Source organism: Wolffia australiana, chromosome 17, assembly GCF_029677425.1.
Source record: "Wolffia australiana isolate 7733 chromosome 17, ASM2967742v1".
Classification (NCBI taxonomy): Eukaryota; Viridiplantae; Streptophyta; class Magnoliopsida; order Alismatales; family Araceae; genus Wolffia; species Wolffia australiana.
This window is the reverse complement of record NC_135851.1, coordinates 7,175,878-7,197,208: the sequence shown is the minus strand read 5'-3', so window position 1 is coordinate 7,197,208 and position 21,331 is coordinate 7,175,878. Positions and strand designations below refer to the sequence as shown.

Genomic DNA, 21,331 nt, shown 5'->3' with positions numbered 1-21,331 from the left:
GCCCAAGGGAGAGACAGACTTGAGAATTAAAATCAAAGTGTTCTTGTTCAATTTCCTTTCCTAGAGATAGATAGATCGCTAGTTTTCCTCAAGAAATGTCGTGGAGATCGTGCTATTATCTTCGAGTCATAGACACGTTGAGATCACTCTGTGTTCGCTGATGAAAGAATCATCGTGTTATTTGTTCTTGGAAGTTCATCGTTCAAAATTCGTTCTCTTCGCGGTTATTCATAAAGAATCATCAAGAAACGTTTGGAGGAGTTTGGGTTGTCGATTCGTCTTCTCGGATTCGCGTCGCTTGTCACTCTCCTTCGGCTGGAACGAGCTCCTTCCCACAATCAGCTGCCGCTGTCCCCAGCCTCGCTCGCAAACGGCACGCCCTCGGATTTTCTTGTCGTGTCCGCGGGGAACTTCTCCACCCGCATCGTGCCCCGCCACCGCGTGCTCCATCGCTTCCCCGACCAGTCGTGTTGCCCGCCGACTGCATCCATTCAGTTGCCGCCGTACAAAACACAACCTGGCTCTGATACCAATATGATGTAACACGTTAACAGCCGAGATCGATGGCACGTGTTACATCATATTGGTATCAGAGCAGGTTGTGTTAGCATTCGCTTAACACGGTCGGTAGTATATCATCTGAATTTCATTTCCATTACACACGTCATATTTTGAAATTCATCCGCATTATACACATCATTTCATCACATTTCATACCATCATATAGATAAGTTCCCGTAGTGATTCTAGAAGAAGTTGACCATAAGATGGTTCGTACGCGAGCCCAAATGCAGAACGCCGAGGTGGAAGAGCATGGTGAGGATCATGAATTTGATCCCAACCTAGGGGATCTTCCTCCCGAAGACCCGTTAGACCCGTTACCTCCTCCTCCTCCCCTAGTTAGAGAACCCATTTCTCGGGTCCCTACTCCGAATGGTGGGATAGTGATTCCCGCTCAGCATGCTAGGTCTGCAGACAGGATTTCCACCACCGCGGTGGCCAGTCCTAGAGCTCCGCCTAGTGGTCACCAGACTACTAGCTCGTCGAGGGGTGTCCCTCAACGGCCTGGAAAGGCTCCTATGCCGAGTAGTCCTGCTCCGGCCCCAACATATGTTGCCCAAAGACCCGCGGCATCTCGCCCCTATGGCCAGCTGTCACACGGTCAAATCTCGAGCTAGGTTTCTTGCTCGGAATTGGCGTGTGCCGGCCTCAGTGCTCGGAGCAAAACACTGAGCAGCCTTGATCTCTTGCAGCCGAAGCTTGTGCAATTGCTTATGATCGCTTGAAAGGGGTTAGAGGAGATGTTGGTGCTAGGCAGCGTCAGTGAATAGGGTCATTGCATTGATATCTTAAAGAGTACATCAAGATTACATGGGGGAAGATGAGGGGTGTTACAAGGAACGAGACGAGGCGCCTTGCGCCGAAGTAATGTCGTCACACCGCCTCAGGGCCGCCGCTCCGCGCGCGTGCGCCCGCTCTACCCCTACACAAGTGCGTCGGACCGGGCGTCGTATGCCCGTGGGCCTAGCGATCACATACGCCACCCTGCCCTGACGATCACACACGCCACCGGCACCCATGTCAACACTCTAGCGCGCAGTCTGCGTGACACCGCCGCATTCGACACCCCCGAGCTGGGTGTTGCACGCCTAGCACTACCCGTAGGAGTTCTGCGCGCCCACTGTGCCGTCTCGTGCTCTCCGTGCGCCACATGCCTTAGTCTCCTGGCAGGATGTCTCCCCACAGCGCGCCCCGCACATGCAATGCGCGCACTACCCGCGCAGCCGCTGCACGGCACCCCGCACAACTCCGCGCGCTGCACCCACGGCATGCCGCCCGGCCTGCGCATCCCGCACCCGCGCGCAGCACTTCCCGCTTACGCATGCAGCGCTCGGCGCAAGCGCGTAGCACTGGCACCTGCGCGTGGCGCTTGGCTTTGGCGCGCGGCGCTTGGCACGCGCGCGCACATGCCGATCAGCCCGCGCGCCCAGCACGCGCGGACGGTACATGATCCATCTCGCCTTGGGCGTGGACGGGCACGTGCGCAGTTTGCTGTGAATCACCACCGACAGTGGCAATGGCCTAATAGATCAGGTATTTGAGCATCGCTACCCATTATGACCAGTCCTTAAAAATGTCGTGAGCCGAAATACAACAGACACGCCCTCCCAATAAGCACGCAGGCCTCTGGGCAGGGAATGCCGCCTAGTTAGGGGCCTAACACCAGCATACCTACCAACCACGTCATTACAAGCAACGGAGCTGGGAGAGTCATCGACGGAGATCGCCACCACCCGAGGGGTATCGCAACCAGCGATACCATGAAGATCGATCCTATCCACACGATAGGAACTATTATCCCGCAGAGGCAAGAGCACCTCCTCAGTACGAGCAGCCGGGTCGACATCATGGAGTAGCTCCCACACAGACCCGTCCTCCTGCGCCATACGCGCCAACTTACACGATGGCACCAAATGGGGTCGCATACGCTACCGCTCCTCAACCCGCACCGGTCCCTTACGGACCCAACCTTGGTTCACAAACATATTACATCACAGTGCATGTGCCCGTACCCCAACCACATGTTACTATACCACCGCCTCCGATAGCACTGCAGCAATATCCTACGGGATATCCACCAGCGCCTCAACCTGTGTATCCCCTAGGCGCCCCTAGTCATCCAACCCTAGCTCCCGCTTATGCACTACCCCCATACCCGGGACAAGTCACCCAGACTGTGCCCCAAGCACCGATAGCTCCATACCCACCTCAAGGGTATGCCGAGGACTGAGTTTATTATCCCCAAACGGCTCCACCGGTTGCTCCTGTCCCGGAACATTTAGGCCACGTAGGTCAACGGGAAATTCCCCGGCCGCCACCTGCTCGTCACCAGGATGACGAACGAGAGAGACGACGAGAGGCGCATCGCGCCATGATTCAGAAAAGTGTACACATAGAAGTAACAATCTTTGAGGGATCACAGAATCCTAAGGATTACTCAGATTGGGAATCAGATCTGGAAAGTTATTTCCAGTGGTACGAGATGGAAGATGATCTATGCGTATCCTACGCGGAAGCTCGTCTCGGAGGGCAAGCTAAGATTTTATGGACGAATGAAAAGGAAGCTGCCCGACGTTGTGGTGATCCTTCCATGACATGGGACGAGATGTCCAAAAAGCTTAAGGATAAGTTTATCCCTAAGCTTTATATGACCCGCCTTTTGCTCAAGTGGATGGATTTAAAGCAAGGAAGGCGAAAGGTCAGTGAGTATATCGAGGAATTTGAGGAGTATTGATAAGCCAAAAATAGGGGTGAAAATTACGCAAATTTTTTAGCCCTTGTCGTTGTGAATTTTTGGCTTATGCAATAAAATTTATAAAACTCTACTTAATATGTATAGTGATAAGTATGAGTGTCGTCCAAGGGAGGCAAGTAGGAATTTCAATTTGATTTTATTTTTGGTGTTTTAGATCCTAATTAGAGTGAATTTGATCTTCAATGAGGATCAAGTCACCCTAATTAGGTGAGAATTTAGAGAGGGGGGTAGAAGAGATGAGATGAAAAGAAGAAATGTGGGCTCTAGATTGAATTAATTGATCCAATTGGATGGATCAAAGAATTCAATTAGAGAGGTTGGAAGAAATTTTTGATTTAAGTTTTGGTTGGTTTTGAGAATTTGCTAAATCAGAAATAAAAAGGGAAATCTTAATCTCCTAAGAATTAAAACTAAATTTTTTAGAGTTTTCTTTTGGAATGCAATTGAATGCCAAGGTAAATCCCTCAATTTCTCCTCTCAATCCTAATCAGGGCTTGTACATGCCGCTCAAGCCAAGCGATTTAGAAGTTCAGATCAGAATAGAGATGAAGAAACAAACAACTTAACCTAATTCATTCAAAATGCATAAAAGTTCAAATACAATCAAGGAAAAAAAGTACCAGATAACTTGATCCAAGCTAGAGCTCCTCCCTGTCTTGCAGCTGTGATAGAGCACCATCCAGAATGAGCTCCCCCTCTCGAAATTTAGCTTTTATACTTAGGTTATAGGGTAAAAATCACCATTTTACCCCCGTTTAGTACTTAATATTTATCTATCAATGTAGGCTAGATCTGAATGATCTAACCTACAGATAGAAAGAGGGGATCAAGACGAAAAAATCCATAAAAAAATCATCTCAATCGGACTTCAGGATCAAAAGTTATTAACAAATCAATTTTAAACCAATTTAATCCATTGGATTTAAAATTGATTTATTTAGTAGTTTCGTTTTTAAACACGCAATGACGTGTCGCTCTCTCTGGCGCATTTTGAATCCTCCTTTTTGCAGAAAAGTCCTTAAAAAGCCTGGAATTGCTTTTGGACGCCGCCCAAAAGTAATTGCGTATATGCCCCTGGCGCACCTTCTCTCCTCCGATTTCTCCTAAAACATTAAAAATATATATTAAAAATTGCAATAAAACCCTGAATGATTTTAAATAGGATCTTTACGCCTGGCGTGGCGATCGAGAGTTGTTTTCAGGGTCTTTTGCAACAACGTGCAAAAGGCCCGAAAAGTCTAGAAATTGCATAAATACATTTTTTCTCTTATAAATATGCCCTTTTTCATAGAATAAATGCATTTCTTCTTGAAATAAATCCCAGAAAATTCCTAAAATTCGTAAAAATTCTAGAAAATTCTAGAAAATTCCTGATTAATTTCCATGTTGATAAATGTCAAAATAAACTTTTTAATGTGCCATTTTCATCCAAAAATAATTATTTCGAGCTTCAATAAATCCTTAAAAATTCATATAATTAACAGAAAATTAGGGAAAAATCAGAAATTACTTGGAAGCATTATTTTTGTGTAAATATATGATAACAACCCAAATTTAAGCCTTTTAAATGCATAAATCATGCTAATAACATGAAATAAAGACCAAAATTAAGGTGTTATCAAGTATCACATGAGGTGTAAATTTGTAGAAAGCCCTCAGATTCAAATCGCCTTTTTCATCCAAGGGCTCCGACCAGATTTAGGAGTTAGAGTCTTAGAGCAAAACCCTAGCACCGTAGACTTAGCTTATAGTCTAGTCGAGAGTAATGAATACTCTCATGATGATGTAGTTACACCGACTACTATCGCACCGCGAGCGAGTGTTACTAGCTCGTCCACGAGTTCGACAACTCGAGCGACATCCGGATGGGCCCAAGGAGCTCATGCAACACCGCGCCCAGCAGCACCAACACCCACTCCAGCACCCGTTCCGACCACACCGACGCCCTCCGTAGTGTCGACCGCTAGAGCCCCGATGGCTGCTCGTGAACACATGTAATGCTTTAAATGCAAGGGGTTTGGACATCGCCGCACTGAATGTCCCTCACTCTTGCATACGGACATCCATGGGAATCCATTAGATACACCACCGGAGGATGATTTGGAGGTAGATGAATATCCCGGAGAGTGCCCCGAAGGAGAGGACTTAGAGGAACCCCTCGGTTATATCGAGATAACCCCAGTTCCCCCGACTCCTGCTCAACCCGTTGTGACCTTACGCATCCAGCAGGGCAGTTCTAGTACCCATCTGCGTTTAGCTGCCACCACACCAGTAGGATCGAGTCCTATGGCCATTGCTATTCCAAGGACGAGCACGCGTCCTTCCGGTCCCGCTACATTGACCACACCTCACACCTCTACCACGTCACCGAAGCCACCTACTCCGAGCCCCGCTGATGTTACTCAGCAAACATCTATTTTCTATTTGTACGTCAAAATTGCGGGACGTACTTACAAACTTATAGTAGATAGTGGGAGCTGTGTTAATGCCATCTCCGAAGACACAGCTCAGAAAATTGGACTCACGTTGATACCGCACCTGACGCCATACAATATGATGTAACATATTAACAGCCGGTCGGGGAAGTGAGTCGATACACACTCCTTTGTATCTTTAGAACACGAGGTGTAGCTTGGCACCCCACATGTAGGAGACTCGACCTATCGATTGGGTTAAATCAATCCGACATTAATTAATCCATATGATGATATAGTTAATTAATTTGGAAGGCCAATAAAGGTTATTGGGTCGCTGGAGTCATTAACTAGACTGATACATGGGCCTAGAGGGTTACACGCAAATGGTCTTTTGGACGTCGGAAGATATACTTAAGTTTGGGGGTTTTATTAGAAATGCCCACTTAGTATAAATAGGGGAAGGGCCTGAACAAAATTCACCCAGGCCAGAGTTGTTCAGGGGCCTTCCCCTTCTTCTCCCCTTTCCCAACACCCCTTTGCATGCCCGATGTGATCAGAATGGTGTAACGACAACGGTTGAGGTAGAACCAGGCTCGTCCACGAGAAGGAGGAAATCCGACATGCCGAGGATCGCGTGGATACATCTAGAGATTGCACATTTGAGTAGCTCGACCCGGCTCGGTCCAGGATCCAAGAAATCATGGATGCAATCCATGCAAAGGTACATCGTTCATATTTTAATGATGTCGTTTTGATTCTGTTCAAGGCTTCCGCTGTGGAATGTTTTTATTTCTTCATCCATGTCACGGCCTCTAGAACCCAACACTATTGTTCTCTGTCATAACCCCTATTAAGGCATATATTACACTGAACATTCATCAAAACATATATTATATCATTAAATGAAAAGCCCTTAAAGTTTAATGTTCAATAAAATGATTAAAATGTTAAAATGATTAAAATGATATTATGATTTATTTTCTTTTTTAAGGGTAACTTTTACTTCATATTCTTAAATAAACTATTTGTAAAGTCATAATATAGTTTTAGGGACTTATTTAAATTGATTTATGGATTTAAAATGTATCTCTGTCTGAGCTAACACCACCACACTATGATTGAAATTAATTTTTTTTTAGATTCTAACCAACCATAAAGGATAAAAACCAAACTAAAGATAACACTACGTAGAATATGATATGGATACTATCTCTTCTAAAAAAACAGTTCTTTGAATGGAGTTCCACATAATCGTATTCATATTTTTTAAAGAAAATACTAACAGACACATATCATTTTTTCTAATCCAGTTAGCTTCCACTAAAATTAAAAAATCTCTCTTGATTTTATTAATTGATCATAAGGATGTTTGATAGAGGTTTTAGTTTTATTTATCCAAATATTGAATATTAATTCAAATCCGTCACTTTTATTTTTAATAATTTGCTATTAATTTTTCTATAAATTTTAATTATTAGTTTTATTAAAATATAAGAATGTCAAGTGTTTTTTTAATATTTAGTTTTTATAAGTAAATTCATAATTTAATCAACCAGATAAATGATGTGGGTCAAGGCTCTTTGGTGTTCCATGGAAAGTGCAAGTAAAAGGGTGAATATATATCACCTGAATAAAATGAGAACTGATGGTCAATACTGGAAATTCGACTGTCCTAGACAAGCTCCCAGCTCCGTCTATAGAACCTAAAGACTCTCTGAATTTCACTTCTCTCTTATACATCACGTCATTATGTTAATTGAATCCCAAACTTGACGAGGTCTCTTCCACAAATACGTTAGCCACTGTAAATAGTTTCATCCAGAAATTTTCCTCCATCAACATTTTTTTTCAAAAATTCCCATTAAATTAGATATATCTGGATTTAACATATACTAAATCATAAATTCATATAATGTTTCTGATTGAGAACAAATCATTAAACACTACGGAAAATTTTTTGTTTATGTTTAATGAACTTATATACTTAATGAAATGGCCATTCAAACTATTAAAATAAAGATTTATTTATTGAATTGAATCAAATTATACTTTGAATTCTTATAAATGGACGAAAAAATAAAAAGAATATTAAGACAAGAATGATGTTTATTGTCAATAAATACTATAGTAATACATATTATTTTTATTTTGATGTATCCAAAATTTTGGGAAATAAAATTCATTATAAACGGATATTATAGGCTAAATTTTAGAAACATTAATAGTGTACAATGTATATATTATGGATAGAAATATTGGAGAAAATTATTTCCATTAGCTAGGGAAAATGGGATAATATGAGTGATTTAGATATATTTAAAACAAGTATCTCGTCTAAACATTAAAAAATAGGTACTAAGTAAATATCTAGGATATAAATTTTACCCCATTCAGAGAATGTAATACAATTAAAGGGGCATGATACAATATTAATAATTTTTTGGGAGACTTCCATATATTTTCCTGAAAATTTTCTTATCCTAGAAATTGAATAAAATTATAACATCATTATAAATCAATAATTGTCATATTTATCACAATAAATCAGGAAGATACAGTCACAAATAAAAGTGTAAAATGTTTCCTTAGAGAATTAATTTCATGATCTTGGCTGCCAAAGCTTCCAAAAATCAATTGAGCTTTAACTCCCAATTGATATGTTTTATCCAAACTTTATCCATGCTCTCAATCTATCAGTAAAAAATATAATATGATCAACTCTGAGTTTAGACAAACACTAGATCAATCTCAAATTTTACAAATTAATTTTAACTCAGATATTTGCAATCAAATTTATGCTTTATATTAATTTATAGTTCATTGGAATGATACACACTTCTTTCATATGTGAATTGGTAAAAAGTTCAAGACAAAAGCTATTATCTCTCCCAAAGTAATTTTTACACTCTTAGCTATTGAATCTAATTAACCTAAAAATATTTTCACCGAAGTGAAATTTTATTTCTATTTTGAGAAATATAAAAATTTTAGGTTTGTAGTGAATGTATTTTTAATCTCAAATTAAAAACTGCCCATTAAAAACCAAAGGTTAAACTATATTCCTGACATTCACATCTCCCTATTATCCAATCATGGTAAAATATGAAAATTTTTATATCAAACGAACCAATCTTTGTTCTGAATATTCTCCCCAGACCAAAGATTTTTTTCTAAATCAGCGACACTCCAATAAATCAATAAAAATATCTTTACACATTCAATCTTTGACTTTTATATCAACCTAAACATAAAACAATATGTTTCCCATAGCAAGCCAATTCTGGGAAACCTCCAAAAGTGAGGACAAAGAGAAAAAATTGATAAATCTACATCAGACTTCTTTTTAAAATGTCCAACACCCTTTTCCTAGTTCCTTCCTATGGCATTTCTCCATCTGTTCTGAATGGTTAAAAGATCTTGGAGTTTGAATTCGTGATTCACCTTGTAGAGGAAATTTGAGGGGTTATTCCTTGCAAACTAGAAAATTCACAGCCATGCCGACTCAAACTACCCCTTTCGTGAACCTCATGTGTGCATTTTCTCTTCGTCAACCCCCAATGATCTAAATGTCATCCTTAAAACATAACAACATCCAAGCCTCTCAACTAAATTCACCAAAATCTCGCACATAATAATATACTAACAAGCTTTCATCTTTAATATTCTGGACTTTCAAGAAGTCAAGCAAAGTTGGCCATAAAATGAATAAATAATGTTAATGTGTGCATGAAATTTGGGAATACAGTTTAAGTTGAGTGGTATACACTGGCATAAGTTATTGCCTGACCCAGTTGAGCAGAAGTGATGAACTCCTGGAATTAGAACATAATTTGGTCACCAAAAGGATGCACAGCTTAAGATTGCAATCCTGATGACGTTTCTTTATTTATTGATCTTTCCAATGTCGATGATGCGACCTTGAACTCGTTTTTATGATTCTGAGGGCATTGGCGGCAAGTTTTCAGTACAAATACGCCAGATATTTGGGTTCTCCGTCACATTAATAATGTTGATTCATAAATAATGCAATAGATGAAAGAGTAAGAAGGGGTGTTGAAATAAAAAATGAGTAATATGCTCCAAAGGGTAAGAAAAGGTCGTCCAGCTTTTCCAATGGAATAAAAATATTGGGTCCTTCAACCCCAACTCGGTCTTTTTATGCATCAAGTGAAAATTCGAATGAGTATTCCACAAAGATTTGTGGTCAAATATGTAATGTAAAATATGTCTATTCACGTTTTAATAATTGCACGTGATATCATAAATTTCTTTACTGAAACAATTTTGGTCGGGGCCGGTTCGGTGGCCAAGGCCCAACTCAATAAGCTAAAAATCGAAGGAAGAGGATGCAGTCTGTCTCTCTCAATACGGTCAAGCCACAGTACCCTATTCCAGTACTGACGTTGGTGTCACGCCTTTCTCTCTCTCTCTCTCTCTCCCTTCTCTCTTTCTCTATTCCAACGTTGGTGTTGGTGTCACGTCTCTCTCTCTCTCTCTCTATTCCAACCTTGATCTTGGTGTCACGTCTCTCTCTCTCTCTCTCTATTCCAACGTTGATATTGGTGTCACGTATCTCTCTCTCTCTCTCTTGTTCTCTCGTTCTCTCTATTTCTCTCTCCCCCGTTCTCTCGTTCTCACTCTTTCTCTCTCTTTCTATCTTTCTCTCTTTCTCTCTCTTTCTATCTTTCTCTCTCTTTTTCTCTCTCTCTTCATTCTTTCTCTTTCTCTCGCTCTCACTCTTTCTCTCTTATTTTCTCTTTCTATCTTTCTCTCTCTTTTTCTCTCTCTCTTCCTTCTTTCTCTTTCTCTCGCTCTCCCTCTTTCTCTCTTATTTTCTCTTTCTATCTTTCTCTCTCTTTTTCTCTCTCTCTTCCTTCTTTCTCTTTCTCTCGCTCTCACTCTTTCTCTCTTATTTTCTCTTTCTTTCTTTCTCTCTCTCTCTTCATTCTCTCTCTTTCTCTCTTATTCTCTCTCTTTCTTTCTTTTTCTTTCTTTCTCTCTCTCTCTTCATTCTCTCTCTTTCTCTCTTATTCTCTCTCTTTCTTTCTTTTTCTTTCTTTCTCTCTCTCTCGCTCTCTTCATTCTCTCTCTTTCTCTCTCGCTCTATCTTTCTTTCTTTCTCTCTCTCTCTTTCTCTCTCGCTCTATCTTTCTTTCTTTCTCTCTCTCTCTTTCTCTCTCGCTCTCTCTTTCTTTCTTTCTCTCTCTTTTTCTCGCTCTCTCTCTTTCTCTCTCTTTCTCTCGCTCGCTCTCATTCTCTCTCTTTCTCTCGCTCTCTCTCTTTCTCTTTCTTTCTTTCTTTCTCTCTCTTTCTCTCGCTCGCTCTCATTCTCTCTCTTTCTCTCGCTCTCTCTCTTTCTCTTTCTTTCTCTCTCTCTCGCTCTCTTCATTCTCTCTCTTTCTCTCTTATTCTCTCTCTCTCTTTCTCTCTCGCTCTATCTTTCTTTCTGTCTCTCTCTCTCTTTCTCTCTCGCTCTATCTTTCTTTCTTTCTCTCTCTTTCTTTCTTTCTTTCTCTCTCTGTCTCTCTTTCTCTCTCGCTCTCTCTTTCTTTCTTTCTCTCTCTTTTTCTCGCTCTCTCTCTTTCTCTCTCTCTTTTTCTCGCTCTCTCTTTCTCTCTCTTTCTCTCGCTCGCTCTCATTCTCTCTCTTTCTCTCGCTCTCTCTCTTTCTCTTTCTTTCTTTCTTTCTCTCTCTTTCTCTCGCTCTCTCTCTCTCTTTCTTTCTCCCTCTCTCTCTCGCTCGCTCTCTTTCTCTCTCTTTCTCTCGCTCGCTCTCATTCTCTCTCTTTCTCTTTCTCTCTCTTTCTTTCTCCCTCTTTCTCTCGCTCGCTCTCTTTCTCTCTCTTTCTCTCGCTCGCTCTCTTTCTCTCGCTCTCTCTCTTTCTTTTTTCTCTCCCTTTCTCTTTCTTTCTTTCTCTCCCTTTCTCTTTCTTTCTTTCTCTCTCTTTCTCTCGCTCTCTCTCTTTCCTCGCTCTCTCTCTTTCTCTCTCTTCCTCTCGCTCTCTCTCTTTCTTTCTCTCTATCTCTCTCTTTCTTTCTTTCTCTCTATCTCTCTCTTTCTTTCTTTATATCTTTCTCTTTATCTCTCTCTTTCTTTCTTTCTTTCTCTTTCTTTATATCTTTCTCTTTATCTCTCTCTTTCTTTCTTTCTTTCTCTTTCTTTATATCTTTCTCTTTCTCTCTCTCTTTCTTTCTCTCTCTTGCTCTCTCTCTCTCTTTCTTTCTCTTTCCATTTCTCTCTCTGTCTCTTTCACTTTGTTGCTCTCTTTCTAGTTCTCTCTCTCTCTCTCACTCTGTTACTCTCTTTCTCTTTCTTTCTCTTTCTCTCTCTCTTTCTCTTTCTATTTCTCTCTCTCTCTCTCTCTCTCACTCTGTTATTCTCTTTCTCTTTCTATTTCCCTCTCTTTCACTCTGTTACTCTCTTTCTCTTTCTCTCTCTTTCTATTTCTCTCTCTCTCTCTTTCACTCTGTTATTCTCTTTCTCTTTCTATATCTCTCTCTTTCTCTCTCTCTCACTCTCTTTTTCTTTCTATTCCTCTCTCTCTCTTTCACTCTGTTACTCTCTTTCTCCTCTCTTTCACTCTGTTAGTCTCTTTCTATCTCTCTCTCTTTCTTAAATTCTGTTACTCTCTTTCTCTTTCTATTTCTCTCGCTCTTTCGCTCTTTTACTCTCTTTCTTTCTATTTCTCTCTCTCTTTCTCTGTCACACTCTCTTTCTCTTTCTGTTTCTCTCCCCTTTCTCTCTTTCTCTATTTCTATTTCTCTATCTCTCTTTCTTTTTCTTTCTCTCTCCGTCTCTCTTTCAGTGACGTGCACGGCTGGAAATGTATCTCTTCCTGCTCTTTATTCCTTCAACGACCCCAGGAGCTTGGAAGACGGTAGAAGGCGCAAAGGAATAGAGCAGACTAGATCATGGGAGTTCTCAGCTTCCTAGCTTCTCCATATCTCCTGGGCACTCCTCTCCACACAAGCAACACCCCCCCACGTCTCAAACTTACCGCACAGCGCAAGAACAACTCTCAACCTACCGCAAGCAAAGCCACCGAAACAGAAGAAAGAGAAGAGAGAGGAGCAGAGTCGATTCCTCTCTCTTCACGCCAACGAAGAGGAAACTGGGTTTTCAAGATATTGCGCGCAGGATCGATTTCCGCTTTGCAGGGAATCGTTTCTCAAGAAGAGAAGGCGGATGAAGCGTTTGCTCAAGGAGAGAGTTGCACGTGTTGTTGCTCTTCAGAGTTTTTCAATGAAGAGGAGCGAGTGAAAGTTGATCGTGATTTGTTTATGAGGATGCTACGTCGAGTGTCTCTGAAAGAGACGAACTTATATCGTCGGCTTGCCTATTTGGGGAAGCTCGCTTATAATATACCCAGAATCAAGGTGACTGCCGAACCAGAAACCTTCGTTCTCTTCATAATCTGGTTAGAAAATTAGCTATCGCCAATTAAAGATCGACGAAGATCTTTTGCACAGTTCTTAATTTCATAGTTCATGCTCCCAGGAGATAAAGGCGACGGGAAGAAGGCTTAAGCGTCCGTTTTCTTCGTCCTTCCTGTGTTTTTCGACACTCTTGGAATCTAGTCCAAGTACAAAAAAAAATCCAAATTATTGATAATAATCTTGATTAGCGACTTGTTGGAAGAAATTTAGGCTCAGTTTCGTGATACATGACGGGACTTATTGAACCAAGGCCTTTCGTAAACATACTGTTACCTGATTTTCTTCTGTCTGAGAAATTTCAGAATATCTCTGATTTTCTTCCGCTCGAGGGTAATCAAGTGGGCTTTAAATATTAATAGATAAATATCTCTGATCTTTAAGTGGTTTAGAAATACTTGCCAGAGAACAAGATTTTTTTATTAATTTGGGCGAATTTTCCTGGGATTAACGAATTTTTAACATAATTCGTCTTTTCCAGTCTGAGGATCTTCTGAAATCCCACAGATTGCGGTTCGTCACATCCTCGTTCGAAAGCAAACCAGAAAATGGAAACGGCGAGGGTACAAATTCAAGCACCGAAGGTCAAGACATGAAGCGGCAGGATAAAGGAGAAGAACAACAACAAGAAGAAAAACATAGTCATGACGATGATCATGGCGATAAGAGAGGGGAGAGAAGTATAATCCTCTTTACGCCATCGTCTGTTTATAGGATCGCTGCCACCGCGGCGTCATATCTCCAATCTCAGACGAAGATCATCCTGCCAATTACATCTCCGAAATTAAGGGTAGACCCGAACTCGATATGGAGGAGAAATGAAGAAGAAGATGAAGAGGCGGTGCCCACGAGCTCTTCCATGGCTTCCTTTGTCGCCACGACGAGTTCGGTCACCGCCGTCGTCGCCGCTGAGGAAGAAACAAAGCGAGCGATTGCCCAAGATTTGAGTTCCTCCGCTTCTTCGCCTTGTGAATGGTTCATTTGTGATGACGATACCTCCGGGACCAGATTCTTCATCATTCAGGTTTCTCTCTCTACCCGATCCACACTGTCTATCTCTCTTTCTCTCTCTCTCGTTCTCTCGTTCTCTGGTTCTCTCTCTCTCTCTCTCTCTCTCTCTCTCTCTCTCTCTCTCTCTCTCTCTCTCTCTCTCTCTCTCTCTCTCTCTCTCTCTCTCTCTCTCTCTCTCGCTCTCTCTCTCTCTCTCTCTCTCTCTCTCTCTCTCTCTCGTTCTCTCTTTCTCTCTCTCTCGTTATCTCTTCCTCTCTCTCTCTCTCTCGTTCTCTCTTTCTCTCTCTCTCGTTATCTCTTCCTCTCTCTCTCTCGTTCTCTCTTTCTCTCTCTCTCGTTATCTCTTCCTCTCTCTCTCTCTCGTTCTCTCTCGTTCTCTCTCTCTCTCTCTTTCTTTCTCTCTCTCTCTCGTTCTCTCTTTCTCTCTCTCTCGTTATCTCTTCCTCTCTCTCTCTCTCGTTTTCTCTCTCTCTCTCTCTCTCTCTCTCTTTCTTTCTCTCTCTCTCTCTCGTTTTCTCTCTCTCTCTCTCTCTCTCTTTCTTTCTCTCTCTCTCTTTCTCTCTCTCTCTCGTTCTCTCTTTCTCTCTCTCCCCCTCCATCTTCTATAGATATTGGGGATCTATGATTTCTGGCTCTTCTCTCTCCCCCTCTCTTCTATAAATTTGGGCTCTAGGATTTCTGGGCTCTCTCTTTCTTTATCTCTCTATCTCTGTGCACATATATATTCCAGATATTAAAGCTCTTAGATTTCTCTCCCTCCTCTCTACCGGTGCGAAAAGACCAACCCTTCTCGCACTTCTCTCGCGTTCCTCTCTTTTCTGTCTCTCTCTTTCGTTCGTCTCTCTCCCTCATTCTCTCTCGAGGTCTTCTCTCTCGTTCCTCGCTCTCTCTTTCCTCTCTCTCCCTCTTTCTCTCTCTTGCGCTCGTCTGTCTGTCGTTCCTCTCTCTCCCTGTTTCTCTCTCTCGTTACTCTCTCTTCGGTCTCTCTCTCTCTCGCACTCGTCTCTCTCTGTCGTTCCTTTCTCTCTCGATCGCTCTTCTATCTCTCTCTCGCGCTCTTCTCCCTTTCTCACTCTCTGTCGCTCATCTCTCTCATTCTCTTCTCGCTCACTCTCACTCTTCTCTCTCTTTCTCGCTACTCTCTCTCCGGCTCGTTCTTCCCTCTCTAGGGTACTCTCTTTCTCTCTCTAGCGCTCCCTCCCGCTCATTCTCTTTCTCGCTCTCGTTCCTCTCTCACTCTCTCTTTCTTTATCATTTTTCTCTCTCTCGCTGGCTCTCTCTCTCCCCTCCGCCTCTGATCTCAATCTTTTGTGTGAATTTATGCGATGCGATTTTTTTGCACAAATTCACACAAAAGATTGAGACCTAACCGCACGACCAACCCTACCTAAAAGTAGGGATTTCTAGGTTCTCTCTCTCTATCTATCTATCTTTCTATCTCTCTATCTCTCTACCTATCTTTTTATCTACCTATATATCCATCTATCTATCTATCCATCCATCCATCTATCTATCAATCTATCCATCCATCTATCAATCTATCTATCTACCTATATATCTGCCTATCTGTCTATCTCTCTATCTTTGTTTCTATCTCTCTGTTCGTCTGTCTATCTATCTATATATCTATCTATCTATCCATCTATCTATCTACTAATCTACCAATATATCTTTCGATATCTACTTATTGGAGCTCCGGGATTATTAGGCTCCTCTCTCTCTCCCCCTCCTTCTACAAAATGGAACTCCAGAATTTCCGAGTTTCTCTCTCTTCTCTGATCTGGTCTCCGGGCTTTCAGGGTTCGGAGTCCTTGGCTTCATGGCAAGCAAATCTCCTCTTCGAGCCCATCCCCTTCGAGGTAAAAACCAACGAGACCACGCTCAAATCTCCAAGAAATCAATCGTCTTTCCAAACTTTAACCACAACCCATTTGAAATAATCGCAAATTTAACAAACCCATACAATTTCCCCTCTCAGGGGACGAGTGTACTCGTCCACAGAGGCATCTACGAGGCGGCCAAAGGCTTATACCAACAGCTCCTACCTCAAGTGCGCAACCACGACGTGGCCCGCGGAGCTTCCGCCACGTACTGCTTCACCGGCCACTCTCTCGGGGGCAGTCTCTCTCTTCTTTTGAGCCTCATGTTGGTTACAAGAAGACAAGTGCAGCCTTCCAGCTTGCTCCCAGTGGTGATGTTCGGCTCTCCTTATGTTATGTGTGGGGGAGACTTGTTGCTTCAGAAACTGGGTTTGCCTCTCAGCCATGTCCAGACTGTTACCATGCACAGAGACATCGTGCCAAGAGCCTTTTCTTGTCGATATCCTGATTATCTTGCAGAGATTCTTAAGACCATCAACTCGAAATTCAGAGAACACCCTTGTCTCCAGAACAAGGTAACACTAAATCGCTCAAGAACAACCTTATTTTCCATAAAAAATAGTGGGTCATGTTGATGTTGATTTTTTTCTTCTTCTTCTTCTTGAGTCTTTTCTTCTATAAGAAGGAATAAATATCGAATCTAGGGTTTAGGGTTCAAATCAATGAATGTCATCTACTAACTGATCATATTCCACGCAGAAATTTTTCTTAAAGGTGATCGGTTATTAGATTTTGGGTTATGCCTAGAGACTTTTCCTGTAGCTATCATGATTATCTTGCTGAGATTCTCAAGACCATCAACTGGGTGTTTCTAGACCATCCTTTTCTCAAGAACATTTTTTTCCTGAAAGAGATACGCGGGTGGTGCAAGTGTTGATCGGTTCATCCGGCTCTTGAGTTTCAACCATTTCACCTTGATCGTTTTCTTTCTTCCGCAGGAAAAAGAATCATCGCGTCCGTAAAGATCTTCATTAGAGTTATCCAATTCTGATGCTGAAAGTTTTCTTGTATTCAGATATGGGCTTCTTCCGATTCGTGGGTTTTCAATCATATCATCCAGATCATTTCCTTTATATAGTATGTAAAGATCCTTTAGAAACTAATCTATTCTGATTGAGAAACTTCTACCTCGGTTCTTCCTATTATTGGGTTTCAATCATTTGATCAAGATTGTTTCTTTCGTCAAGAGAAAGACCAAAAAAGGCAATCTGTGAAGCTCATCTACTTACTGACCCTTTTCTGGGACATAAGCTTGATGCTCTTGCAACAAATTGAATCAACATTATTTTCTTTCTTCAAGAGAAAGAAAAGAAAAGAAAAAAAGAACTCTGTGGAGCTCAACTACTGACTGATTCTATTCTGTTGCAGAAGCTCTTATATTCGCCAATGGGGGAGCTTCTGATACTACAGCCAGAGGAGACATACTCTCCACGCCACCATCTTCTTCCTCCAGAGAGCGGCCTCTATTTTCTAAGCAGAGACGGAGCTCCCCTTCCGCTTCTCAAATCCGCCATGGACGAGTTTCTCAATTCTCCTCATCCCTTGGAAATACTAAGCGACGGCAACGCTTACGGCTCAAAGGGAACGATCTTCAGAGACCATGACGTGCACGCCTACGTGAGTTCAATCTCAGCTGTTCTTCGCAGGGAGACGGGCGATGAAACCAGAAATAACGGCAGCGCTCGGCGGCGGAGGAGTGGAACGTGGTGGCGGCGTCTCCGTGTGAAGAAGATTGGTAGCTCTGGGCTTCCTGTATCGCTTCTCGTCACCGCTTTTGTAGTTGTTGAAGGGGGGAGAAAGTCGCTGGAGAGGCTGCAGCAGATGGTCAATGCCAAGAGCGTAAACCTCGTCTTCTTCCTTGTTCCCCTGGAAATGTCTCAACAGTTGACGTGGATTCGTATTTTTCATTGATTCGTTGGTGGGTATTTTTAGTTCACGACCGTCCAGGACGTGGGCGAAGGATGGGACAGGACTAAGATCGTCCCCCCGTACATCCCAATTTTTAAAAGTTCGACAGGATCGCCCCGTCCAGAGTAAGTCTCGTCCCAAATATTTTTGTCCTCGTCCCATCCTGTCTGAAAAACCGTCACATCCAAGACATTATCTTCCTGTCCCTCGTTCGGAACGAGGCAGTACATTAGGCCACTGCAATTTGACACGTAGCGCAGCAATACATGACTCCCGCAGGATGCATAAACTGTCCCGTCCACCGTCTAAGGCCCCAGATGGGAGGGTGACGGGCGGATGATTCTTCATCCCATCAATCTTCCAAACTCCTGGATGGGACGATTTTTTCGTCCACAGATAAAATTACCGTCCCATCTGCATCCGTACACTATATGGGTTTTGTTTGCTTGGAAAAGAGTCCTGCTTAAATCTGCAGCGCTTGGTGACACTTGATGACAGTGTATGTGAGTATAGTGGAGCTGATGGAAGAGAACACCACCACTGATAGCTAGGGAGATGGTGGCGGATACGTGTAGCCGAGCGGGGGGGGGGGGGGACCAGATACACGCCGAGGAGTGGTGGAGTTGGAGGTAGCATGCGTGAGATTGGAAACCTAGATTGTCTGCAATGATAACCTAGAAGAAAAGACAAACATTGATCAATCAATTCCAAGGAGGAATTTTAGTGTTCTGTCCTCTTCCGTTGAACTATTTGGGGTCTACAAATCTGCAATCTAAAATTAACTAGTGCTCATAAAAAATTGAAATACATTTTACCAAGAACTGGTTGTGGGTCTTTAGCATCATAATGGTAGTTTACTGTCCCATAAATCTTAGTTAGTGGTAGTGTTTCATGCACATCACTTGGGTATGTATGGTCGCAACCAGTTCTTCATTTTTGTCGATAATTCAATACTTTTGGCATTCAGATAGTGTTTTTTGTATGCAATGATATACCAACCAGTGGAGAAGATTCTCTCTGTTGGGCCAGAAGATGGCAAAACTGACATAGATTCCTCTGTTATCTTCACCAATTTAGGGAGTTGTCATTCCCCAGATTCTTTCAACTAGGATAATGCATCCATTATAGGATAGAATGAAGCAGTAATGTAGTTATCCAACTCATTTGTGGAGAATTTTAGAAACCAGAATTTGTCTTAAAAGTCATTTTAAGGCTCTAATTTATGCGACAATATTTATAAAACATTTTCCATAGTATAGGGTAAATAAAGGTCGAATCCACACAAAGCTGGTAATGCGAAACTAAATTTCAATTCAATATATTTTAATGTACATCTTTTAGATGATTTTATTTTTTTCTGGATTTTTAACTATTAACCAAATATTGAAATCAATAAAATGAAGGAAAAATTGTCAAAAGTATTTTAAATAAACAAAATCAATATTTATATTGTTTCCAGTAAGTTATAAAAAATAATTATGATTTAAAAAAATTTAAAAGTTTCTTTTTGAAAGAGATAAGATTTTAGCTTTGTTTATGGTAACGATATAGGATATCGATATCTGTCTAGATGTTGTCATCCGCCACCGTCTAGATATACAATATCTGTCTAGATATACGATATCGATATCTGTCTAGATGTTGTCAAAAATTTTATTAGTACTTTTTAATATAGTCAAATTGGATTTTAGTTAGTTTTGGTATTTTTATATAAAACTTATATTCTTATAATATATAAGGTCTAATAGAGTTCTTATAGAATTAAGTAGATTAGCTAATAAATAGTATAGTTATAATAGTTAAGTTAACTACTCTAGTTTTTTTTTTTTAATATATAATCAAAATTCATAAGAATGAAATACTTAAATTGATAATTCAATAGAACTATAAAAAATTATAAAAATATATTCAATATGAATTGATAAATTCAATAAAAACTTTTTTTAATCTAAAAAAAAGAAAAAAATGAAATTAAATTAGAACAATTATAGTTATACTAAGGTCTTATTATATATAGTCTTTTCTTGGTATTAGTCCCATCTCTTTTATTCGGCGTATAGCAGATCTAGTCTAAGATAAGGATAAAGATACAATCCAGATCATAGTTTTCTGGTTTCATTTGTAAAGTAAGTAAATAGGACAAAACAGAGAAGATTAAATATCGACCGTTGCAGTATTCCATGTACCAATGTAAAAATAAAGTGGGTAGAGGCATAGATCTAGGGATATATCTTATCACTATTGAATTGCAGATATATCAATGATAGAATCAATTTCGATTGGGATATGGATCATTTGATAAGGTTAAAACGAGAGAATAGATCAAAAAAGAGCAGTAAATACTTTTTCGCTATACTATAGAAATCAGTAGCTAATTTAATTAACTCCACATTTGGATTTCTAAAATAGAAATAAAAGAAGTGGAAGGGATGACAATGGAATTCCGGTCTGAAATAAAAAGAAAGGGGATATGGCGAAATAGGTAGACGCTACGGACTTAATTGCATTGAGCCTTGGTATGGAAACCTACTAAGTGGTAACTTCCAAACTCAGAGAAACCCTGGAATTAAAAATGGGCAATCCTGAGCCAAATCCTTGTTTTGAGAAAAAGGATAGGTGCAGAGACTCAATGGAAGATGTTCTAACAAATGGAGTTGATTGCATTACGTTGGTATCTGGAATTATTCTTTCTATCTAAGAAAGGCTAACCCTCTATACCAAACACACACGTATATATACTGCTATTTCAACTGATTAATCAGGACCCGAATCCAGAATATTAATTTAAATATTTAATATATCTATAAATAGATAAATTAAAACAAAAAATTTTCTAATTTCAGATTTAAAAGTTATTCTGAATTCATTCCAATTTAAAGTAATAGTGGAATATTCAGTAATCAAATCATTCACTCCAGAATCTGATTTATTCTTATTTTGACAATAAAATAAATTGGATGAGAATAAAGAGAGAGTCCCATTCTACATGTCACTACTGACAACAATGAAATTTATAGTAAGAGGAAAATCCGTCGACTTTAGAAATCGTGAGGGTTCAAGTCCCTCTATCCCCAAAAAAATGATTTGACTTCCTAAGTTTTTTTCCTCTTTTTCATCGGTGACTCAAAATTGACTGTATTTTACATTTACTCTACTCCTTCACTAAAAGATCCGAGCACTTTATGTTTAGACCAAGGGTTTTTGTATACGTACAAATGAAGATATATGGACAAATAGTCGAGAATAGTGAAGTGACTTATTCACTAGTAACAATTTCTAGTGTTAGGTTATCCTTTCACTTATAATATCAATCTTGAAATTCCTGTTTACGTTAAGACCAAAAAAGTCAAAAAAGTTTTAAACGCC

At 40.7% G+C, this 21,331-nt stretch overlaps 1 protein-coding gene across 2 annotated transcripts; it reads left to right on the top strand.

Annotated features, from left to right (window-relative positions):
- The first annotated feature begins 12,522 nt into the window (after nucleotides 1–12,522).
- LOC144714317 (phospholipase A1 PLIP2, chloroplastic-like) lies at nucleotides 12,523–17,982 on the top strand. 2 transcript variants are annotated; one of them, XM_078589038.1, is made up of 5 exons: nucleotides 12,523–13,109; nucleotides 13,648–14,190; nucleotides 15,977–16,036; nucleotides 16,156–16,572; nucleotides 17,429–17,982. In XM_078589038.1, exons 1-5 carry the CDS (start codon nucleotides 12,645–12,647, stop codon nucleotides 17,966–17,968), a joined length of 2,025 nt encoding a protein of 674 aa, XP_078445164.1. In that variant the 5' UTR covers nucleotides 12,523–12,644; the 3' UTR covers nucleotides 17,969–17,982. The 2 variants fall into 2 exon arrangements, with proteins under 2 accessions (XP_078445164.1, XP_078445163.1); XM_078589037.1 differs by having other exon boundaries at nucleotides 12,527–13,109; nucleotides 17,426–17,982.
- The last annotated feature ends 3,349 nt before the right edge of the window (nucleotides 17,983–21,331 follow it).

Excerpts from the sequence above, each read along its gene's own strand:
- LOC144714317 (XM_078589037.1), top strand. The coding sequence starts at position 12,645 with ATGGGAGTTCTCAGCTTCCTAGCTTCTCCATATCTCCTGGGCACTCCT. Across the intron at positions 13,110-13,647 it reads ATAATATACCCAGAATCAAG|TCTGAGGATCTTCTGAAATC; the intron begins GTGACTGCCGAA and ends CGTCTTTTCCAG. Across the intron at positions 14,191-15,976 it reads CCAGATTCTTCATCATTCAG|GGTTCGGAGTCCTTGGCTTC; the intron begins GTTTCTCTCTCT and ends CCGGGCTTTCAG.